The following is a 23,444-nucleotide window of genomic DNA, read 5'->3' on the forward strand; positions in this document are numbered from 1 at the left end:
AGGCAGCCCAGGCTTGGAAATATAATTACTGCATATTTTCTCTCTGATTGTTATATGTGGGTATCTATGTGAGAGAAAGTGTGGGTAGAAGTCTGGCCACTGAAAAGAGCCCAGGAGATGTAAGAAAGATCTTAAGATGGAGTGGTAGGTGGGGAATAGAATGCATGTGATTTGTAAATAGAAGTGGGGAATAAGAGGCATAGCGGGGTACAGTGGGGATGGAGATGGAGATGGAAAATGCTATGGGAAACCTCTTACTTTGTATACCAATTAAGTAGATGAATAAAGAATCAAATACCCCAGGCATCCCTGGCTGGGAGTGCTTAGCCAAAGGAGCAACGTATTCAGTGTGTTCCCTTGCTCTGCGTGTACTTCGCGTGCCTGTACTTACTCTTGTCTGGCGCGCAGACGGAGTAGAGGCAAAAAATCAATGCTTCGGCAGATAACTTGTGACTGGAAGCAGCCAGACTCGTGTAAATGGAAAGTGACTGCTTTGGCTCAGTGTCCCTTGTCTCGCCCATGACTGTGAGATGGAGGGGCTAAACATCGGGCTGTGTGGAGATCGTTTCTCTGCAGGCCTCTCTACTGGGTTCCACCATCCACAGCTGCCCTTCGCCTGGCAAATCTCCCTGAGGGAGGTGGATTCATTTGCCGCTTCTTAAATTACTACATGCGGTGCTCACACTGTCATGCAGCTTGAGATAGTGTGGGTCACAAACAATAACACATCGTCCTTGGAGCAGGCTCCTTGTCTTGAATTCCTATTGTGTGTGCTTTTACTTTAAGGGTCTTTTTTTCGGGGATTCTATGAGAGTGAGGGTTTTTTTTTTCTTCGTGCAGGAAAAACAATGAGACACTCAACTGAGCCAGGCTTTGTATGGCTTCATTTCAGGTCAGCCCTTTGTGAACCCGGATGGAACTCCTGCGATATACAACCCTCCAGGAAGTCAGCAGTCACTGCGTGGCACTGTTGGTGGGCAGCCCCAGCAACCCCCACCGCAGCAGCCATCACCTCAGCCTCAGCAGCAGGTGCAGCCATCACAGCCCCAGATGGCAGGGCCGCTGGTCACTCAGGTGAGGAGCTGGCTGGAAGGGGGGAGCTGAAGGTCTGGAAGATGAAGGCTGCACAGGGGTCAGGCCAGCAATCCATCTAGGAGAAAGGATGTCCTATGTAGTGCCATCACCCATCAGGCTTTTAGATAAAATCTTCCAGAGTATAACTGTTGGCTGACAGAGTATTATCAGCTCGTACCCAAGGCAAGTGTCTCCTGGGTGAGAGTAGGTACTAGGGAAAATGGATGCACCGTGTCTTAGGCCTAGTGCTGTTCTTTACAAAACAGCAGGTGCAGCTTATAATCACTTCCGGGACTGAGCCACTTCACCGCTTCCCACCACAGATGCACAGGGCTGTACAATCAGTGCCTAGCTCCTCCTCAGTGGAAAGATGAGAAATCAGCCAAGTCCAGCCAAGTCCCAAATGACCCGGATGCTCATCACTGGGCTCCTGTGAAGGTGCAGAGATGCCCTCCTTCCCTAGGAAGGCACGGCGGAACCAGCTGTGTTCTAAGCAGGCTCCCTGGTGAGCCTCCCTTCTTAGCCTTGACCAACATATTGTAGGCGCAGAGCATCTAACCAATCCCAGTGTTGGTTAGATCATCACTGAAAGGCAGGCTTTCCTGAGCCTTCTCAAAGACCAAGGCCACGCGGTTCTGATGTACGCTGCCTCAGGCTTTCCTCTCTGTGCTGAGACAGCTGAGGGAGCCTGTTAAGGACAATAGTGTACTTCCCAGAGAAGAGAATCTCAGCCCCGCACTCTCCTGTTACCTGATGGGTGTTTTCTTCCCTCCAGTCTGTCCAGGGCCTGCAGGCGTCTTCCCAGTCTGTGCAATATCCAGCGGTCTCTTTTCCTCCCCAGCATCTCCTGCCTGTGTCACCAACGCAGCACTTCCCCCTGGTACTGTATCATAAGCATAACACACACACACACTCATACACACTCACGTGTATACACACATTCATGTGTGCTTACACACTCACACTTGTGCACATGCATACACATAGGCACAAGCACATGTGCCCCCCACACACTTGCACATGCACATGTGTGCACACATACATGTACATGCACACACACAAGCACAGGTGAACACACACACTCACACAAGCACACAGAGCATTCTCACAGGTTCTACAGTTTTTTTGTTCAGCTATAGATGATGCTGGGTGCTGGATGCTGGATGCATGGCCTGGGCTGACTGTGAGGTCACTGTATATGTGTAAATGTCTTGTGACTGACTTATACAATCCATCCCTTTGAGTGGCTTGCTTCCCTTTCTCCCTAAGTTCTTTCCCTGTTCTCCCTAAGTTAAATGCTTCTGCATTCTGATGCTCTTTTTAAAGTTCACTAGCCAAGTGGCTGGGGAGATGACTCAGTTGCTAAGTACAAGGAACTGAGTCAGATATTCAGGGCCCATATGAAAAGCTGGGCATGTGGTACATACCTGTAGACTCAGTCCAATGGCGGCAGAAGTAGGAGGACCATTTGGTTCTAGCCAGCCTGTCTAGTCAGACTGGTGAGCTCCGGGTTGAGTGAGAGACCCTGTCTCAAATCTGAAACCAAAGAAATGTCAGAGGGAGACACCCAATATTGGCCTCTGGTTTCTCATGCACATAAATACATGTACACGCATGCACACATACGAATACATGAACATGGAGACACATATGTACTTGCTAAGCACAGCCCATTGTCCGCAGAGTTTGACGTCAGAGTGCAAACCATCGCTACCCTAAGCTTCCGATGCCAGGGTCCCCTAGGAACCCAGCCCCCTGGTTCCTTCACACATTTCCTTGACTACAGTGAGGGTTTGGAGAAACAGCACACAGGCCAATGAACCAGTGTCCAGTAAGATGGATATGTGGCTCCCACTCCAGAAGAAAGGTTCATCTCTTGAGCAGGCAGGCCCAGGCTTACTTCTGGGAGAGCAGCTGACAGCCACACCTTCCTTTGCTGCAGCATCTCCTTCTTGAGCCTGACCCTCAATGATAAAAGAATATTCTCTTTCCATTGAGAGAAGATGATTTAGGCCAAATTGCTTCTCACTTCTGGATGCTTCATCTGAGCAAAGCTTGGCTTCTTGCATGACTTTCCCTGTTAGGTCTGGATGAAGAATTCTTTTTTTTTTTTTTTTTTTTTTTTACCCCCATGTGTGTTACCTACTTCCTCCTCTCCTTTCAAGTGTGAGTGTGTGTCTACCTCAGTTTGCCTCCCTCGTGAGCAAGTTCACCTTACGGCTCTTCCCTTGTTTCCCTGGGTCACAGAGAGAAGAAGTGGCTGCGCAGTTCAGCCAGCTGAGCATGAGCCGGCAGTCCTCGGGAGACACCCCTGAACCTCCCTCTGGTACAGTCTACCCGGCCTCCCTCATGCCACAACCAGCTCAGCCACCACCAAGCTATGTCATCACTTCTGCGGGCCAGCAGCTCTCCACAGGGGGATTCTCAGACTCTGGCCCTCCCATCTCCCAGCAGGTCCTGCAGGCCCCACCCTCTCCCCAGGGATTTGTACAGCAGCCTCCATCTGCACAGGTAGGTGTGCGCTCTCCCATCCTGCCTCACCACACATGGCTGTGGCCTTGGGACTCATAGTCTCTATCACCAATAGGTTTTGTCCTCTTCACCAGACAGGCAGCCCGGGGGCCCAGAAAGTGAGGCAAATGAACCCCACAGATGGCTTAAGCTGGAGAGGACCTATCTTCCTTGCAGCTGGCAGAAGGCCACGGAAAGGACTGATTCCTGATTAGGGAGAGGGCTCGGCTTGTAATCTCAGCACTGAAAAGGCAGAAACGGGTGTATCCCTGGGGCTTACTGGCAAGTAGCTCTAGCCAAATCAGCCCAGTTCTAAGCCAGTTAGAGACCCTGTCTCAAAAAAACTAAGATAAGCTGGACGGCTCCTGAGAAATGACACTTGAAGTTGGGCTCTGGCCTCTACATGTACACAACATACACACATGCACACACAGAGGCCATACACACACGCACACACACACACAGAGAGAGAGAGAGAGAGAGAGAGAGAGAGAGAGAGAGAGAGAGAGAGAAAGAGAGCGCATTTGCTTCTGTGTGAGGCTGTTCATACGGTGGAAGCCAGGAAGGGGATGTCCTGAACCAGGAAACTTTAAACTCTGGCCCCTGCTGCTCAAGAAATTTGTTTTCCCTTCTTATCAATTCACAGTCACCTTCTAGAGCTCATCCCCAGGCAGGCATGTCTCTATGAATACAGAGGGTGGAGGAAAGCCAATATCTGCTGTCCTTTCCTCTTCCCCCAGGAGAGCTGGGGCCCATGCCCGATCTCACAGGTAGCCATTAATCAGATTTAATTGACTGGAGCATGTAAGACACCACAGATCACTGATTTTTACTGTCTTCTCGAAGACTGATTGTGTGTGTCCCTGTTCTGCGCCAGCCGTCTCTGGGGTGCTCCTGGGTATCCTTTGCAGAATATTGGCCGTGATTACTGTCAAGATGGAAAATGCACGCCAGCATTTTCTTCTGCTCCGTTCTCGAGGCATACACAGCCCAACCAGCTTCCCTCCTAATTATGAAGGTATAGCCTGGGAGGTGCTGTTTAAAGAGCACGCCACCGTGGTGCCGTTTGTTCCACCGCCTTCACATCTTGAATAAATTATTTTCTCTTCGGGCCACACAAAAACCCTCCACCAGGAAATGATTTTTTCCTCAGTTGTTCATTTTGAGTGATTAATTAACACGGCACCTCCAGTCACCATCTCGGTAATATTTCTCCCCTCGTGGGATTTAAAGTGACGTTTAAAACAATTTTAAGTAATAGGAGGAAAAAGTCCCATTACTATGTTAATTATTTCACCAATAAATTAAACACTTCAAGTTCATAGATACGGGTGCAGGTCGCAACCCATAGTGACTTCTGAAGTGATAAACATTTTAAAAGTCTAGCTAGCCAACTAGGGTAACATTGGAAAGATGCGACCAAGTCAGTCTGCAGGTGTCTATGAAATTTGCTCCCTTTTCTTCAGAGGACTGCCCTTGAATGTTTGTTTCCTCTGGCTCACGAGTGCTTTTTCCTTTATGTCTCCCGGAAGGATCACCCATTCACACCAGTGAGAATACAAGCAACCTGAGGGCGGGGCATAGAAAAGTTTGTTAGCGTCTGGTCACTTCTGCCTCTGATTTACTTCTTTCCTTATCTTAATGGATTCTCCGCACCTTAATGTGGTTGTTCAAAATGAACATTTTATACCCCTGTAGGTCATCTTTATTCCTTTCTGACTTCACTTTCACAGTGGTCTTTCAAAAATAAGTCCCAGGGCTTGGCTGCTTTTCCCTCCCCTAGGACAGAGGACAGGAGGGTTGAGGATAGAAGGAATAAGCTGGCGTCAGTAAGAAAATAGCATTACACAGGAGCGTTAAAAGGTGGGCAAAGATGTCTTCTATATCAGGAAACATTTGATTCAATGAGAAGATTAAGCATGTTTTCATGGGCTGTCAGTCACTAAATGGTATATGGAAGGTTGGCAGGCCTAGGGGTGCAGACCTATAACCCTAGTATCTGAGGAAATAAGGCAGGAAAAACCATGAATCCAAGGCCTCCTGGGCTACAGAATGAGTCCAAGGCTGGGCCACTAAGTATAAGTCTCTGTCTCAAACTTAAGAAGAAAAAGATCCCTGTGGGTGGCTGGGGAGATGGGTCAGTCAGTAAAATACCTACGACGCACACATGAAGCCCTGAGTGTGATTCCCCCAAACCCACACTAAAAAGGCACACAGTAGCTCTCTTTGGAATCTCGGAGCAGAGCAGGAGAGTGGGAAGAGGTAGATTCCCTGAGTTCCTCGTGCTAGCCAGCCTTGTGGAATGAACAAGTTTCGGGTCAATGAGAATCTGGTCTTTTTTTTTTTTTTTTTTTGGTTTTTCAAGACAGGGTTTCTCTGTGTAGCCTTGGCCATCCTGGACTCACTTTGTAGACCAGGCTGGCCTCGAACTCACAGCGATCCGCCTGCCTCTGCCTCCCGAGTGCTGGGATTAAAGGCGTGCACCACCACGCCCGGCATGAGAATCTTGTCTTAAACAAACAACATGAATAGTGCCTGAGGAATGATACCTAAGCTTGACTTCTGACTTCTAACCCATGCTCATATAAATATATGTTCATGTGTGTATGTAAATGTATATGAGTGTGCATGTGTGTGTACATACACATAAGATGCCTGGGGATATAGCTAGGTGATTGATAAGGCACTAACCCAGCATGCATAATGGCCTACGTTCAATCCCCACTGCTAAAAATAAGTTTGCAGAAGATACACGAGCAATAGCTTTACATAGGTCCCATTTGTAATGTGTATGCTGCACATTTTGATACATGCTATGTGTAAATCACCCTTTAAAGCCTTAGTTAGACCTAAGGTTAGCTAAGTCTTTCTCTCCAGCAAGTCTCCTTAAAGTTCTGGTTTGGGGATCCCAGACATCAAACACTTCTTTGCATTGATTAAAGCAGGTCACCGAGGTTCCTCAGCTCCCAGTGCACCATGGGAGAAAGAGCCTGTGCATTGAGCCAGGTGTGAGAGAAGATGCTCATGGCCCCGCTCAGTATCTGCCAGTGTTAAACGACTATATCTCAACAGTGGGTTTCATGTGAAAGAAAATGTCTCTTTTTTGTTTGTTTCTTGGAGAGTAGGTCTATTTTCTTTTGACTTAGTTAAAGGTTTATTCTTACGTGCTTGAAGACCTTTTAATTATTCCTGATGTTATAATTATTAGTTTTTGGGGTGTTTTTGTTTTTGTTTTTTTTCATAAATATAGAAAAGAACAATTGCTTCAGAATCAGCCCTTTAGTCTTCTTTCATTTGTAAACACCTCATCTTAGGTAACAGAGGAGAAGAACGAAGAGTGGGTTTGCACCATGAGTGGGAATTACAGACCGTGTGGCCTGAAGCTACACTCAGGGGGCCCTGTGGGAATGGAGCTGCAGAGGCAGAGACTCATCTTTCTTCTCTCAAGGGGTTCGGTGTCAAACAGCTCAAATGGGAAGCTGAGCGTGATGGTTGGCCTTAACTTTTGCTATTCAACCATTTTTCTTCATCTTGCTCTCTAATTCCATACAGTCCAGACTGTTCAGTGGGTTTGTAATAAACTTATAAAAGGAAGGGAAATCTCTTGTTCATTGTTTGCCTGGAATCTTGGCTCGAGTTCCCCTTCTGAAATTAAATAAAAAATAAAAAATAAATAAGCTCCAAAAACACCCACAAGTTCGATTGCTAAAAATCCTTTAAAGATCTTCTCTGCCAGTGGTTCCGTGGTTCGAGCCATCCTGAGGCCTCGGCAACCAGACAACACACGTGCTGAGAAACGTGTTTATTGTGCACACAGCTCTCATCTCTGCTTTTCTCTCCTCACGTCCCACAGATGCCTGTATATTACTACCCATCTGGTCAGTACCCTACCTCAACCACACAGCAGTACCGACCCCTGGCTTCAGTCCAGTACAGCGCCCAGCGGAGTCAGCAAATAGCACAGACGGCACAGCAAGCAGGTACGTGAAGTCTCCTTTCCGTCTTCCGCCTTGATTATTTTTGATGGTGAAGTTCATAGGTGTACTCGTTGAATGAATAGCCAAAAGAGACAATTTAAGTCACACGTTTTCCCTACCCCGGGAAGCTAACAAGGCATTTGACTCACTGTGCGGGAAACTAGCAGGTACGAGAAGACGACAGCGTGCAACCCCACCTACGCATGCGCACGCCATCGTTCCCCTACAAGCTATTTTTCACATCCTCCGGGGCTTTATTTTAAAGCAGAGAGACGAGCACATCCCTATGTTCTCAGCCCATGCGGTTTCTGTTTCCTTTTCAATTTAAAGAGAGTAGTACCCTAGCTCTCGAGGAGCCACGCGAGGTTGCTTTGATACTTGTCCTAAAATCCAGCACCGTCCTTAGAAGAAGGCTCCTGGCTGTGCAGCATTCACTGATGGAACTCTGACTCCATGGTTCACTGTCACTGTCACGAAGGCCACATGCCTGCCACCCAGAGGCCCCCGGCAGCCGCTGTGCAGTGGGAAGGGGGGCCGATGCACTGTAAGAGAGTGAGTAGCTGGTCTCACAGTGAACCGGTCTCTTTCCCTACTGTGTCACACTCCTAAGGAATGCCGTGGTTTCCAGAGAGCAGCAGGCGGCCAGCAGGCCTGAGGGAAGTGCCACTAGGCAGAATTCTGTGTCACTCCTGCTGACCAAACCGCAGGGGGAACTGCTAATTGTCATGCTGAAGATGCCTGGCTCTGAGACTCTGCCTCTGTAAGTAGGTCACACTGAAGAGTGGGGCTCCTGCTGTGGTTCTCCGTGAACGCCTGCGTGGAGATCTGATTTCTGCACCAGATACATGGGAACACAAATATGTGATATGTACAAATACGTGTGGGTGGCATAAATATGTGCCGTTTTTATTAAGCTAGGAAAAGAAAAGCCACCTCACAATCGTTGCCAAGGATCAGCCATAGCCACAAACACCCCCCAGGACTCCAGTGTTGAAGATGCCAGAGCTTTGTCCAATCCCAAATGGAGATAGAATTTGTTTCTTCTGCATCTCAGTTGGCTAATGTGTTCTTAAATTCAGATTATGACCTATTTAAAACATTTGAGAGAAATTAGAGGGATGTGCAACAGGCAGGTTTTGATCTCGTTTAAGTGCTGTGGTTCTTTGGGCCTCTGAGTGGCCTTTGTACTTGTATACAAGTAAGAGCATAGGGGTTTGAAGTTGGTTTTTAAAGGAAAGCCTTGGACCCTGCATTCACGATTGCCAGGAGCTGGCCAGCATGTTAGTAGGGCCTGTGTGGTCCCTCCTGCTCGGTCCTGAAGTAAACGTATTTGCATGCTCAACTCTTCCATCTTCATCTGCTAGGATTTGCTTAAAAATTATGTTTTAGGGGTATGAGAAAGATTAGTTAGTAAAATATTTGCCATGTGAACATAAGGACTGAATTTGATCCCCAGAACCCAGCTACAAAGAAAGAAAGAAAGAGGAAAGAAGGAAAAAACAAAGAAAAGAAAGAAAGAAAAAAGCCTGTGGTGACTTGAGTTTGTAATCATAGCCCTGGAGAGGCAGAGACAGGTCAATCCATGGGCTTACTGGCCAGGTAGCCTACAAGCCAGTGAGAGAGCCTCTCTTAAAAGCCAAGGTGCATGGCCCCAAGGAAGGAAAAAGATGTCCTCTAAGCCTCCACACATACACGGATACATACACATACAGCAAAGCTGCACTCATATAAAAACATTCAAACACATTAGTTCTATAGATCTCATGTTTATCTAGCATAGTGTCTAGGTATGGCTCTCAGAATTCCAAGGAGATATATTAGTCCCAGGATAGGGCGCCATGGTACAATGGGTACAATGGGGTGTGGCTACAACAGTGTTAGGATCTGCTAAGGGTCTGTGTCCCTGTCTCAGGGGCCCAGCATTAGGTTTATAGCATTCACTGGTAACAACTTGGCTATTCCTCCCCTCCTCCACAGTCTTCTCTGATGACTGACAATATGAGACAGTAGCTGTAGCGTTCTCATCCGTTCATAAGGCAGGGTGGGAATACTGAGAGACACAGAAATTCCCTCCTTCATCCCTGGGAGATACATGCAGATAGATAGTCTTAAGCATGGAACTTGGTGGCCTGGTGTCTTTGTGTCTTTGGTTTGCCCCAGAGTTCACATAGCACCGTGGATATGCCATCCCCAAAGAGAGATGGTCACCCTGTGACCTTGACTTTATAAGGAGTAAATCCAAGGGAAGGATCATGTTCCGAGTAGAGATAAGGGCAGATCCCAGGTTCCCATGACATGGTTGACAGTAATTGTGCTCTGAGAGGGAGAAACAAGAAAAGAAAAATGACTCAAGAATGGTGAGGGTCCCAGAAGTGCCACCGACAGCATGCAGATGTTGACCTTTGACTTCCTAGGATTTGCTGATGGCACCTGAAGCCTGGCTACAATCTGATAAAATCTAACTGCGATAACGCATGCGATTTCTGCATTCTATAGGCAGGAATGTAGACCTTTGCTGAGCCTAGTGACGCCAGCAGAGTTTGAACATGCCACGGTTGAGTTATTCATGGGGACAACTCTCGTAGGTGGACATGGTCCCTCTAGATGGTTCTGACGGCTGTTTTCTGGGAGAGCTGTGCAATGCCACACCCACCCTCACCTCACTCCACCCTCTGCCAGAATTAGGCTTAGGGCCCCAGGAAGGGTGGATGCAGAGTTGCAAGGGAGAGACAACCCTTAGTTTCATTTTACAAAAGATGGACAGAGCACATCTCCATATGGCTTGACCCACTCTGACAACCTGCGTCTCTCGCAGGCTTTATTTATACACAAAATCATTTCCCCAAAATCCTTAAGCATTGATTACACAGCCTCTCCAAGACACATTTTTCTAAAGTCTTCCTTGATTATATAAGTACAAGTAAAAGAAACAAAGCGAGCAAACAGCAAATTTCATAAGAACTAAAAATTGACATGATAAAATCAGTTTTCTCTTAACTCAATGTCTTTTCCTTAAGATTGGTGTCATAAAGCCTTGTGGTTACAGAAATGCTAGACAGGATGGTTCTGTGTGAGTTGGTTCCTGTGTCAGTTTGGCACAGCATCAATAGAATCAGAAGTAATTGCCTACTGCCTGCTACATCAAACTTACCTTTCTGCAGAAGTCCAGTCTCTCTGAACCTTGTTTAATTCCTCCTTTCTTTCCTTTATTTTTCTTTTATATTTGACATAAGGTGGCCACCATTCCTTTTCTTTGATTCCTAAAATATCGCGCAGCCCCTTTGCCTAAGCAAAGGCGGCCTATTCTTTGTTTTCCTACAATGTCAGAAAAGTCCTGGTGTGACAAGTCTGTTCAGGAAAGCAGGCGGTTTATTGTTTTCCTCCATGTCTCCGTCACGAACCCTTGTGTCAATACGACACCTATCTTTATTACAATTCTGTAACGAATAGGAGAACATTGGGCTTCCTAAAGCTGCTTACTTTGCCTTCAGGAAGGTACCACGGCTTGCCGTTAATTTCATGATCAACATCTCTTCCTGTTCACACTAGTTCTTCGTTTCTGAAGCAGAACAAGTAAGGCCAGCGATTCTGCTTTGGTTTGCCAGCCTCTAGAATTTCCCTAAGCTTTTCTTCTTTAATAATTTCCTCAAATCCTCTGTCTCATGCTTACTAACCATCACTTAATAAGAATCTGAATATGTATCTAAATAATAAGATCCATGGAAGCCTCACTTTTCTGCATAGCTGTTTTTTTTTTTCTGGGGAATTTCCATTAGTTTTGCTCCTGGGTTGTCTGTGGTTAGAGGGCTGCTCAGAATCTTTTACACACTTCATTTTGAGCTTGGGAAGTTTGTGGTTCTCAAGGAATTGGCCCATTTCTTGAAAGCTGTGAAACTTAGGAACATAAAATTGGCATTGCTATTTATTATTATTATTATTATTATTATTATTATTATTATTAATTATAGTTTGAATTCCAGGTCATGAGCAAGCTCTCTACCACTGAGCTATATCCCCACTCCCTTTCTTTCCTTTCTCACAGCTCCATTTCTGACGTTGCACATTCCTAACTCCTCTCCTATTTTTGGGCAGTCTTTCTGTATTTACCAATTTACCCAACTTGTCATTATTTCATTGATTTTTTTTTCTGTAATATCTTACCGTTTCAGTTTCTGCTCTCCCTGTTTCATTGTTCTGCTCATGTTAGGTTTGTTCTGATGTTATTTTCCATTTTCTTGAGAAGGGAGGCTCAATTGATTGGGCACATTTCATCCTTTGTACCATAAACATGAAGTGTTCTGCCCCTGTCTCAATGAAGCACTACCTCTGTGCCCGTATTTTCATGTTGTGTTTTCATTTTCATGGTTTTGTCTTTTTGCACGTTGTTGGGATCAAACCCAGAACCTTTGAATGCTTTGATAGCAGCAAGCTATACCTCTAGCCTTGCATGCATTTTTCAAGTGTCTTCATTATTGCCTCATTGACCCATGCTTTACTCAGTGTCACGTTGTTTGGTGCACAAGGGTTTGCAGAGTCCCTTCTTGTCTCCCTGCTATTGGTTGTAGATTGATTCCATTAAAGATAGAGATTTTGTGTGATTCTGGTTCTGCTAAAATTGCTGAGTTTGGTTTGACATAGCCAGCCATACCCTGCCTACCTTAGTGAATGCTCCTTGAAGTTTTGAGGAAACCGAATAGTCTATGTTTAGGTACCATGCCCTGCAATTGACATCTAGATCTTGCAGGCTCGCTTTGTTGTTGAGATCTCCCACATGCTGCTCGGTGCTTTATATTGGCTAACACTGACAGTTCCTCAAGGGTGGCGGTTCACATCAGTCGTAACACTTCCTAAAGATCTAACGTAATCCTCCACCAAGGGCTAACCTGTATCCCTGGCTTCCGGGAACATGGAGAAGCCTTCCAGGTACGCAGAGCTTGCTGCCAATTGGCTTCTGTTCCAAGCAAGTGAGATGTGCTTCAGTGCCATCAAAAAGAACATCAGAACATTCTGTAGAGAAAGTGTGGAAGGGAAAGACTTTGATCCATGGGGTTGGGAGAACACTTCTTTTAATCTCTCTCTCCCTCTCTCTCCCTCTCTCTCTCTCTCTCTCTCTCTCTCTCTCTCTCTGTATGTGTAACTACCAGAACTTTTAAAAGTATTTTTTATTTATTCTTTGAAAATGTCACACATTAGTACAATGTATCTATCCACACTACCTTCCTCCCTTATGACCATGTTCTTCCCAAGTTCTGTCTTTGCTGCTATTGTTATTAATGAAATCCTGAGACCAATTAATACTTCCCATATGCTAATAGACATGGGACCATCCACAACAGGAGGGGAACAACTTACCCACAGCCACATCCCCAAAGGGGAGACACACTGCCTCCCTCAGCTGACATCAGCCAGTAGCTCCTTCAGCATGTGCGGGGTCCATCCATGCTGCCATGTGCAGGTCTTATGCAGACAGCCACTGCTGCTGGGAGCTGATGTGTTCACCCACCATGTCGCATGCAGAAATCTGCATTGCACAGCTCTCCACCTCTATCATTAGCTCTCACGTCTTTCCACTCCCTGTTCCACAGTGCTCCCTGAGCCTGGGACGGCAAGTATTATTAGCATGGTTGTACTGAGCTCAGCACTCACGGTAGCCTCAGTACCCTGAGCTGAGCACTCACGGTGATGTAGCCTCCATACTCTGAGCTGGGCACTCATGGTAGCCTCAGTACTCTGAGCTGAGTACTCACAGTACCCTCAATACTCTGAGCTGAGCACTCACGGTGATGTAGCCTCAGTACTCTGAGCTGTTATGAGTTGCTACAGTAACTACTGTCCACTGTAAAAAGAAGCTTCCCAGACATAAGTTGAGAGGATCACAACTCCAGGGCAACAATAGAAACATTTAGAAGACATGTCAGCACAAACGTTCAGCAAGACACCAAGTCTCTAGGCTCTCATAGGCTTTTACACACTGTTGGTTAACAGCAGTCACATACTGCGGGATTAGATAAAATCATAAAGATGACAACAAGAGACCATCCGCAGTTCTGCCCTCCTGGAAGACCAGGAAAGCCTGTGGCTTGGCACGTCATAAAGTCTGGAGAATGAGATGGCTGCAGAGCAGAAAGAGAAAAACCCCCGAGAGATTTCTAGATTATATTATAACTGATGCTGATGATTTCCCTTGGATTTTGACAGCTGCGGAAGTTATTTTTCAGGTTTATTTTTATTGTTTTTAATTAGGTGTTTGTGTGGGCGTATGTTGCATGAGAGAGCAGCTGTCTGAAGAAGCCAGAGAGGGTGTTGCTGTGAGCTGCCTGATGTGAGTGCTGCGGACTGACCCTGTGTCACCCATAAAAGTAGTATGTGTTTTTAACCCTTGACCTTTTTTTCCTGGGAGATACTTCTTGCCTGCTTTTTGTTTTGATTTTCAGACAGGGTTTCACAGATTTCCACAACATCCATTAGCTCTTATATCTCTTCCCACCCCACCTTCTACTACGTTCCCTGAGCCTTGGACAGGAAGTATTAATAGACATTATTTATAGCCCAGGCTGACCTGAAACTCATGCTATACTCAAAGGTGATATGCATTTCTTATCTTCTTGTCCCCGTCGTCCAAATGCTGGGATTACAGGTGTGAGTCATCACACATGCTCTCACCTCTATTTTATAAAACCATTTGCTCTATGCACCTTCCTCAGGGCCCAACAACTGCTACATGACTTAATTTGGGGGCAAAAACTATACTGTCAGTAGAGATTTGTCTACAGAAATGCTTCACCTTTCAAATTATAGTTTAGAGGGAAAACATGAAAATAAATGTAGTTAATACCTCCCCACTCAGGCTTATAGTCATATAAACATCCATAGCTAGTATCAGTAAGTTTAAAAAAAAAATTAAGATTGGCTGGAGAAATAACCCAGGGGTTAAAAACACCGTGCTTTTGTAGAGGACCTATGTTCTGTTCCCAGTACCCACAGGAGGCCATAAAACCACTGGCAATTCCAGTACCAGGGTATCCAGTGGCCTCTCCTTATCTCTATGGAAACTGCATACCATGCATATACATACATGCAAGCAAACATGCATACACATAAAATAAAAATGAATAATTTTTAAGGAGATCAATATAGAAGGGGCCTTACTATGAGGAAACATTTTAGGGGGGTGGATGGGAGGATAGGAGATTAGAAGCTAAGGAAATATATGAAATTGTCAAATAATTTTAAAAAGAGGGAGAAAACTGCATTGTACTACAGTTTTGGGTATGTGAACTCAAAACCACCAAAATGCAGACAAATTATGAGAGAGTGAGAGCAATATCCCAGTGCCTTGGTGATGTGCCCTTACCGGAATTCCAGGCTTATGGCAATAGTGTCAGTGCAACATGTTGAGGGAAGGAAGAGCCAGGTCAGGAGACGCATCTTCTGTTTATCTTGCCAGCTAATATACGACAGTAGAATAACATGGAATCTGAAGCTGGCTCTCGGGAGCTTGCGAACATCTCGAAGATCACACTTCCACCTCACAGCTGATGAGCCATCGGTGTTGCAATGATTACCTCAGAGAAGAATTGCAGAGTAGGAGGGAGTCAACCTGTCAGAAATGCCGGCTTAAAGATAGCCCGTTAGATTAGGCATCGCAACACTTGTGTGTATCTGTGTTCATTTTGGTGTGTATAAGATAACACAGAGGAATTGGAAGAGAGAGAGGATTGATTGATTGATTGGTTGAAGGGAGAAAGTGTGCTCTCTTTAGTTTTCCTTCTTGGTGTCTCCTTGTGACTTTTTTTTTTAACTTACTTGAATATTTAAAAACTAATTGGAAACTTACCAGCCACTCAATTCAAATATAAACAAAGATCTCAGCTGTAATTAAACACTGCTGAATGGAAAAGAACGGCAGCTGAAACTGGGCTCAGTGGTGCACGCCTTTAATCCCAGCACTAGAGGAGGCAGAGGCAGGCAATCTCTGCGAGTTCAAAACCAGTCTGGTCTACAAAGTGAGTCCAGGACAAATCAGCTCCCTTCAGCAAGCAAGCAGATATACACATGGTTAAAGTTCTGACCTTTTCCAGGGTACAGTATGTCTGGAGCCAGGTGTGCCTGGTAATTTGGAAAACTGTAAAATATGAAGCTGTTAATATTAACAGCTCTGAGTAAGGTGTTGAGTGTTGAGAAGACAGGAAGTGACTCAGTCTTGACAAACCACCCTGTCACTGCCATGGTCCCTCATTCCTCCTCCAATCACTACGCTTCATGGAAGAAGGAACAGTGGGACAGTCTTGGTGGCACTTCTGGCTAGAACATCCAATTATCTGTTGCATGTGCATCTTGAAAATAGACCAAAGCCACTGGCCCTTTCCTGCTAGGCCTTAGTACAAACTTAAAAATAAGGATGCACTTAGCTTTATTGGTCTCTTCTTTCAGGTGTTCTATTTACTGTACTGATGAGCTGTTAGTATTAACAGCTCTGAGTAAGGATGCTGCTACCTCCCTTATCTAACCAGGGCTGAGAGCACATCCTGTATGTTCAGTCGAACTCACTTAGCAGTTGGTGTCAATGCCATTTGGGACTTTGAAAAAGTCTCTTTCCTCACTGTTTATTTATGGTATTTCACAACTGGGCTTTCCCCCCTTGGGGATGGATGAAAATGGAGGGAGGGGAGGGGAGAGGAGGGGAGGGGAGGGGAGGGAGTGGCACAAGTGGGAGGGATTTGGTGTGACAAGTAAGAACTACTTATTTATAGAGTTAGGGCGCTGGCTCAGTTGTAAAATGTTTACCAAGCTAAGATGACCTGGGTTCAAACCCCCAAAACAGGCACAGGAGATTCTCTGGGACTCTCTGTTCAGGCAGTCTAGACAAGGTGGTGAGGCCCAGTCTCAGTGAGAGACCGCATCTCAAATAACAAGGTGGAAAATAATTGAAAAAGACACCCCAAGTCAACCTTGGGCACACACACACACACACACACACACACACACACACACACACACACACACATACACAGAGAGAGGAAGAGAGACAGAGAAGAAAAAAAGTAAATGATACATTGATTTAAAGCCATTGGGATCTCATTTCCCTATTTTAATTTCCTTCCCTGAGATTTGATGATTTCAAAGGGGGATTTATTTAGTTATTTTTCCTATGATTTCCATACATGTTAGTTTTCAAAACTCCTCAGTTTTTTATACATATATTATATATTTAGTTTGAGAAGATGGTATGTTATAATCACTCAGAGAAGCAACAGGAAGCTTGTCACACCTGACATCCCTGAGGAGGTGCTGTGCAATTTTCGTGCCTGCCTCGTTCTCTCAGAAGCACAAAGATAAACGATGAGAGAGCAACATGAGGGTTTAATGGTCCGTCTGATTTCTGCTAACATCCGTGGGAGTCACAAGCACAAATCCTTGTGGAACACACTGTTCGAAAAATAATAGTTTGGAAAAGGTTTCCATGGAAATGCCCCCAAAGTTTCTTCCATTAATTGCCCTAATTATTACATTCAGAGGAATGGGGTTTAGAAGTATCACATTGGGATTAGAAGGAAGGTTAACAGGTCTAGGAACTGCTGACAGAAATTGTTATTTTTAGGCATGAAAAAAAATCTTACATGTTCCCACATGTAGGCTCCCTGTAGCCCATAGGAGTTTATAATGAAAGGACTTTGTTGGGTGTGTAAGTGGCATTGGCTTTAGACCTCTGCCTTTGTCTTAGCCTTCAGTTGCTATATTTTCCTTTGTTAGGTCATTCCCACCATGAGTGTGATAATGTTTTTCCTGGTGTGTGTGTGTGTGTGTGTGTGTGTGTGTGTGTGTGTGTGTGTGTGTGTGCACATGCACACAGGACAACAAACCACCCAATTCTGCTTTCTAGTTACCCCATACAAAATGGGAGGCAGCCGCTGCTCCTTGAAACAGGAAGGAGAGCTAGGTTGGAGCGACAAGAAAGGAAAGGCAGCAAGAAAAAAAAAAGTAAAGCGTGTTTTTATGAGCAAGTTTTGAAGGCTTTAGAAAGATATGTTTGTTGGAAGGGTCTGGTCTACTAACAACGTTAATGAAATAATTTAAGAGAAAAACAAGCCGTTCTGAGACTGTGCCTTCCTGACGGGTTCTTTTCCCTCATCTACCATTCCCCTGCAATGCCCTTGGCGGCTTGGATATTACCCATATCTGTGAGCTTCCAGGCACGTGGGTCTTTAGAAAATACCTTTTACAGATTCCTCATAGCCATCATGTCCTTCCCCTACCCAAATCTGAATCCTGAGTTCCCATCTCCAGTTTTAAGGCTGCAGAGCTTGCCAGGGCTTCTCTTTCTCTTTTTATATTAGACAAGATTTCCACTGAAATCTCTAGATGTTCCGTGTTATGTTTTAATTACCCTCCCTCCCCCCCTCCTCCCTCTCTCTCTCTCTCTCTCTCCCTCCTCTCTCAACTGATTGCCATGTGTCGTTAGAGCCACATGTTCTTCCTCATGTTAAGAGTGCTATTGTGTCGTACCAGCTCTGAGTATATGATCATCCTTAGAGCCAGCCTGAAACGTGGCCCTTGTGTTTGTGGCTTCACTTTGAGACCCACAGAGATGAAATGTGAGGAGACACTTTTATCTTTCTTCCTACCTTCAGAGATGCTTTGGTACTCGGTACTCGAGAAAGAATTGTTAGATTTGGGGGGCGCGGGGCAGGGTTATGTTTGTCATTTCCACTGAATTCACTTTTGCTTAGAAATATTGCTGGCCTTCCCACTTTGAATATTAAGTAGTATGCAAATCATTAAATGTAAAGAACGTTCCTTAGAATTAAGCACTTCTGAAGGATGTACTCAAATCCCTTTTTATTCCCACTGTCTTCAGATGTGGCAGGTTAGTGCGGACTTCAGGGACACATACGTCATTTCAGCAAAACCAGTGAGAAAAGATCCACTTCATTCATTCACATCCCAGCTTGTCCCTTCACCACCACCAGAATGGTATCTGAGCATTAGCCAGCCCTTGCAGGTCTGAAGTAGCATAGCTGTTCTTTCCACACGAGCAGAGGCAGGCACCAGTTTCCGCTATCCAGCGAGACTGCAGTAACTCAGTAACTCAGGTATTGCTGAGTTACAAAGATTCTGAGGGAAACATCTTGTCTCTTTAGCTGGTGAGCCTCAGAAAAGAATCTTAATCGGATCGGCCCACAGCCCGGACGCCCTTACCTGAAGGTTCACTGGGAGATGTTGGTAACAGTGTGCAACCTCTACACTTAGGCTCCTATTTGATCTCTGAAGCCTCAACGGAGGACTTCCTTCATGGATTTATCCAGGGTCCTCAGGGAGGAGCTTGATGCCCAGAGACTCCCACTAGCCAGTAACGTCCTGATGAGACTCTGTCCTGGCCTCCTGAAACAGAGATCAGTTAAAACTGGATTTTTAAAGTTCAAAACTACTGCTACCTCTTTGCCTTTTTATTTAAAAAAAAAAAGTTCTTTGTTCTAAGACTGTGGCACATTTTATGAGCCATTGGTTTCTGCCCATTAGAAAGCCCTCAGCTTTGCTGTCCCGCCACTGGGGATATGTAGATAAGGCAAAGAGAACAATCTAAGGCTCATAAAAGGTGTGAGTTATACGACATAGCACTACAACTGTTCTGAAAATATAAATAAATAAATAAATAAATAAATAAATAAATAAATACAGAAAGAGGGGGCAGAATAGAGCCCTGAACACCTTGCAGGATACACGCTACTTCAGACAAGCCCACCATTGGGAGCATAGTAAGAATGCCCGTGGTAGGTCAGCCCGGCTCCTTGTGAGTCTGCATCCGTTTTCCTTACCTAAGGAAATCAGATTGTAAAGAAATACCATTAAACTCATCTCCACAGGCCCGTGCAGCAGTGTGCCTGGACATGACTCCAAAGTCTGAGGGTTGGAGACCCTCTCTGAGATCAGCTAGCTCTTCCTGCTAGCAAAGGCTCAGCCCTGGCTGTCCTGAACCTGGGTGTGTGGAGATGAGTCCAGAAAGAAGAGCAATGCAAAAACAGAAAGCAAACCATAAGAACACCACCACCCACCCCACCCCCAGAACCATGTAAGAACTGAGAGAAGAAGGGATAACCCGGATGGTAGTATCTGGAGTGTTTGGGTTGATGGACAGCACATTTTACAAATTGTGATGGAGGAAGAGTGCTTTTAGTAAAAGATCCAAACCACCACTTTAACACAGCAGTGCTCTTCTTCCTCTGGCTTTGATCTGTGTGCTTGCAGGCTACAGACAGGAACCTGTTTTTTAATAAGAGATTTGCCACTTACTAATTATGGCAATTCATATTGATGCAGCATTTCTTTATTCAACAGTTTATACTTTACGTTCACTAACTCCTTCAGCATTTCTAATGCAACTATTTAATAAATAAAACCGTATGTGGTGATTCTACCAAGGCCTGTGCAAAAAAAAAAAAATCCACACAAAGCTTCTAAAACTAGTGAGAATTAGTTTATAGTGTTGCAGAGGACAAGGACCATATTTGAATGCCAGCAGATCGTTTTACACTACTGACAAATAGAAGGAGTTTAAAATCCATTTATAATAGTGTCGTGCTTCTATCAACAGTATTAATGACAGTTCTTCTGACTTGGAATCCAGGAAAGCCTGGGTCAGATGAGGACCCCTTAAGAGAACTCCCTCAGACTTCCACAGAGCAGCATCTTGAGGTGTGAAAGCAACCATGCTGTGAGATGTTCCTCCAGGGGGCCTTTGGTTCCCTGTACCATGGCATACACCATGGGGACACTTGAGCTTGCAAATCTTTTTTTTTTTTTTTAATGATGATTCTTCAGCTTCCAGTTTGGGCAAATATTTTAGAGCACATTGTCAGCAATTGTCATTATTACTGTGGCAGTTGCCCCTCAGACATAGGAGGTGTCCCTGGAAGTTTCAGGGTAATTTTCTTCCTCTGTCGAAGGCTATTGTCGCTTAAAATGTTCTCATTGTTAAGTTGGCATAATTCGGAGTGCTCACACGATCTCAAGTGTGTCTATGCATATACTACAGGAAAGTGATTTTACACACACACACACACACACACACACACACACACACACACACACACGTTTGTGTGCCTACCTCTTCATAATGCCCTGTTGTTCACCAGGGTCAAGGCTCCACTGAGGACAGTTGTATGGTGCCTGATGTAGTCACTGACTGGAAGGCTCACCTGCAAATCACTGATTCTATCTTTTTTTCCTTAATAAAAATAGCTCATTTGTAGAACTGGCACTCTCTCATAAACGCCTTTGACTTTCCTAATGTTTAAGTCGAGAGATGGAAAACTAGGCTAAGTGAAGTGTGTGTGTGTGTGTGTGTGTGTGTGTGTGTGTGTGTGTAACTCCAAATTCGATGGTCCAAATGAATTGCTTTTAAATGGTGGGTAAACCTTGTTTTTACATTTAGTTTCAGTCCCTGAAATATGTTTTGTTTGTTTGTTTGCTTGTTTTTGAGACAAGGTTTCTCTGTGTATCCTTGGCTGTCCTGGACTGGCTTTGTAGACCAGGCTGGCCTCGAAGTCACAGGGATCTGCCTGCCTCTGCCTCCCGAGTGCTGGGATTAAAGGCGTGCGCCACCACCACCCGGCTTCAAGTGCACTTCTATATGAGCTCTACATGCTTTTCTGCCTCTATTAAAATTGACAAAATGTGATGCTAGGGATGTAGCTCCGTTAGAAAGAAGAAAGCTTGGCTTACATGCATAAGGTCCTGAGTTCAAACCCGCCATCATATGAAGCAGGCATGGTGGATACACATCAATAGTCCAGGCACTCAGGAAGCGGAGGCAATTAGAAGTGTGACGTCATCCTTGGCTATGTAGAGACTTTGAGGTCAGCTGGGGATACAGAACAGATGGTCTGAAAAGGACAATAAACAACAAGAAGAAGATAAAATGCGGTGAGACAAACATAGACGCGGGGCCTTCTAAGAAGGTGAGCTTGCTGCATTCTAATTTTGGAAATATTACACAGCAAGTTTGCAGATCACCTGAGAGATCTGGAGTGCTCAGCTTCCTGGGAGCACTAGGAAATCAATAAACCCACATCACTTGAGACCTGAAGGTCAACTTCTTTCCAGTACATTGGTCCCTCTTACTCTGCTTGCAGCGATGGTGAATACACAAACACAGTGGCCAGCTTCTCTGCTACCCACTGCTGAGCCTGTCAGTCACAAGAGGGAGGTTCAGCAAGCCACTCCTTCTGTGGAATTGCCACCCGCTCAGCTTGTCACCACAGAACCCCGGGCTTGCTGACATGGGCTCCTAGCTTGTGACATGGTTTTCCTCTTTTGCAGGATGAACTCCCTGGTACAAATAGAGATGAAAAAAGAATTAGTTACTGCCATTTTTTCCTATATTTCTTTCTCTCCCCATCCCTACCTTTCTTTAAATGTATATTAAACCAATAAACTTTTTTTTTAAGCCTCTGGGGCTCAGAGATCAGAGCTAAGGCTCTGCCAGATTTGTCATCTTTCAAAGTAGTTTGACTTGCTGGTGTGGGACCATTCTTTGTAAACTGAAGAAAGATAATTGGTGCTGAAAAAGAAAAATCAATGTATTTTGGCCAAGTGTCCTTCCATTGTAGTCAACAAACACTTGTACTTTGGATTAAAATGTCAATAATTTAAATTAACCAAATAAGAAGAGTGAGCCTGGGTCCCCTCCTGTTCTGTAACACTGCAGTGCTCTAAGAATTACCTTCCCTTTCAATAATTAGATGGAATACACCAAGAAATCTTTTGCACATTTGTGTGTATTTACAGGTTTCAGAAGCCTACAAAAAGATAGTAAGCCAGGGTTTGTTAAGGAGACTGAGAGTTCGGATAACAGGAGTCTAAGCCCCCACCCTTTGCTCATTATTACTGGCTTATGTGACAGTAACTGGGTATAAATTATGTAGTCCAGTAATGCCAGCTCCCAGCACCAACTAGAGCTATCCTCCTGCCTCAACTCCCAGCCCTGAGGGCTTGTGGCATTGTTCTAAAGTCTGTCTACTTGAATTCTTCCCTTTTGCCTCTTAGTGACAGGCAGCATTCGTAAAATGGGACAGCTGCCATGTGGCTGTTTCTGTTATATTTGTAGCAGAAGCCTGAGCTGGGTTTGGAGAGCCTCCGGGGAGGCTGCGCCTCTGAGGAATCACAACAGATGGCTTTATTGAGGAGCTAACAGGCGTGGGAGTAGATGCAGGATGGAGAAAGACACACCAGCTGGGAGTTGCGTGTCTGCTAGTCCGAAAGGAACCTGATATGTACGCCATGATTGACTGAACTGCACTATGTACACGAAAGAATTTGGAGACGTTGTGAAATCAAATTAAAACTGTGAAGACTTTAACGTGAAAGAGCCTGTCACCGGCCTGGAGACTGGAGACTCATCCTCTGGCAGAGCCTGTTAGTGCAATACCAATTAGCCAAGGCAGAGGTGGGCATGAAGCTCGGTAGGCGAATCCTTATCTAGCAGATGCAGTGCTCTGGGTACAATCCACAGCACCAACAAACAAACCAATAAGTTAGAGGGCTGCGAAGACAGCTCCACGGGTAAAGGTCATGCCATACAACTGTTGGATGTTGAGTTCAGATCCCCGGGAGCCACATGAAAAAGACAGCTGTCTGCAATGGCAGTTTTTCTCCAGTGACATGGGAGATGGAGGATAAAAATACCCAGGAGCCCAAGGGTCAGGTCCCCAGCTTACACGGTAGCACATAAGAGTTCTGTCTCAAAGTAGGGTAGGTAGAACTAACCCCAGAGGTTGCCCTCTGACCTTCACACCAGGCAAACATGATTGCTGCTGGCTTACACACACCGCCCCACTGCCTCACCCCTACACCCCATGCCCAACAATGATTTCTTAAAAACTA

General features: G+C 45.2%; 1 protein-coding gene and 1 long non-coding RNA gene across 15 annotated transcripts in view; one reads left to right on the forward strand and one right to left on the reverse strand.

Moving 5' to 3' along the window:
* Nucleotides 1–23,444, forward strand: part of ARPP21 (cAMP regulated phosphoprotein 21) — a 167,912-nt gene that overhangs the window by 106,992 nt on the left and 37,476 nt on the right. For all 14 annotated transcript variants that reach the window (XM_084753523.1, XM_084753522.1, XM_084753525.1 and 11 more), the window contains 4 exons: nucleotides 893–1,074; nucleotides 1,850–1,954; nucleotides 3,322–3,585; nucleotides 7,439–7,565. In XM_084753523.1, coding sequence (XP_084609649.1) covers nucleotides 893–1,074; nucleotides 1,850–1,954; nucleotides 3,322–3,585; nucleotides 7,439–7,565 — 678 coding nt within the window. The remainder of the gene's footprint in view (nucleotides 1–892; nucleotides 1,075–1,849; nucleotides 1,955–3,321; nucleotides 3,586–7,438; nucleotides 7,566–23,444) is intronic.
* On the reverse strand, nucleotides 12,445–21,995 carry LOC311581372. Its single transcript, XR_014773760.1, has 3 exons — nucleotides 19,306–21,995; nucleotides 12,915–13,159; nucleotides 12,445–12,569 (listed from the first exon to the last, which is right to left on the reverse strand). It is a non-coding gene; the product is annotated as an uncharacterized lncRNA (long non-coding RNA).

The sequence above is a fragment of the Acomys minous genome (genome assembly GCF_964271855.1).
Source record: "Acomys minous genome assembly, chromosome: 13".
NCBI lineage: Eukaryota > Metazoa > Chordata > Mammalia > Rodentia > Muridae > Acomys > Acomys minous.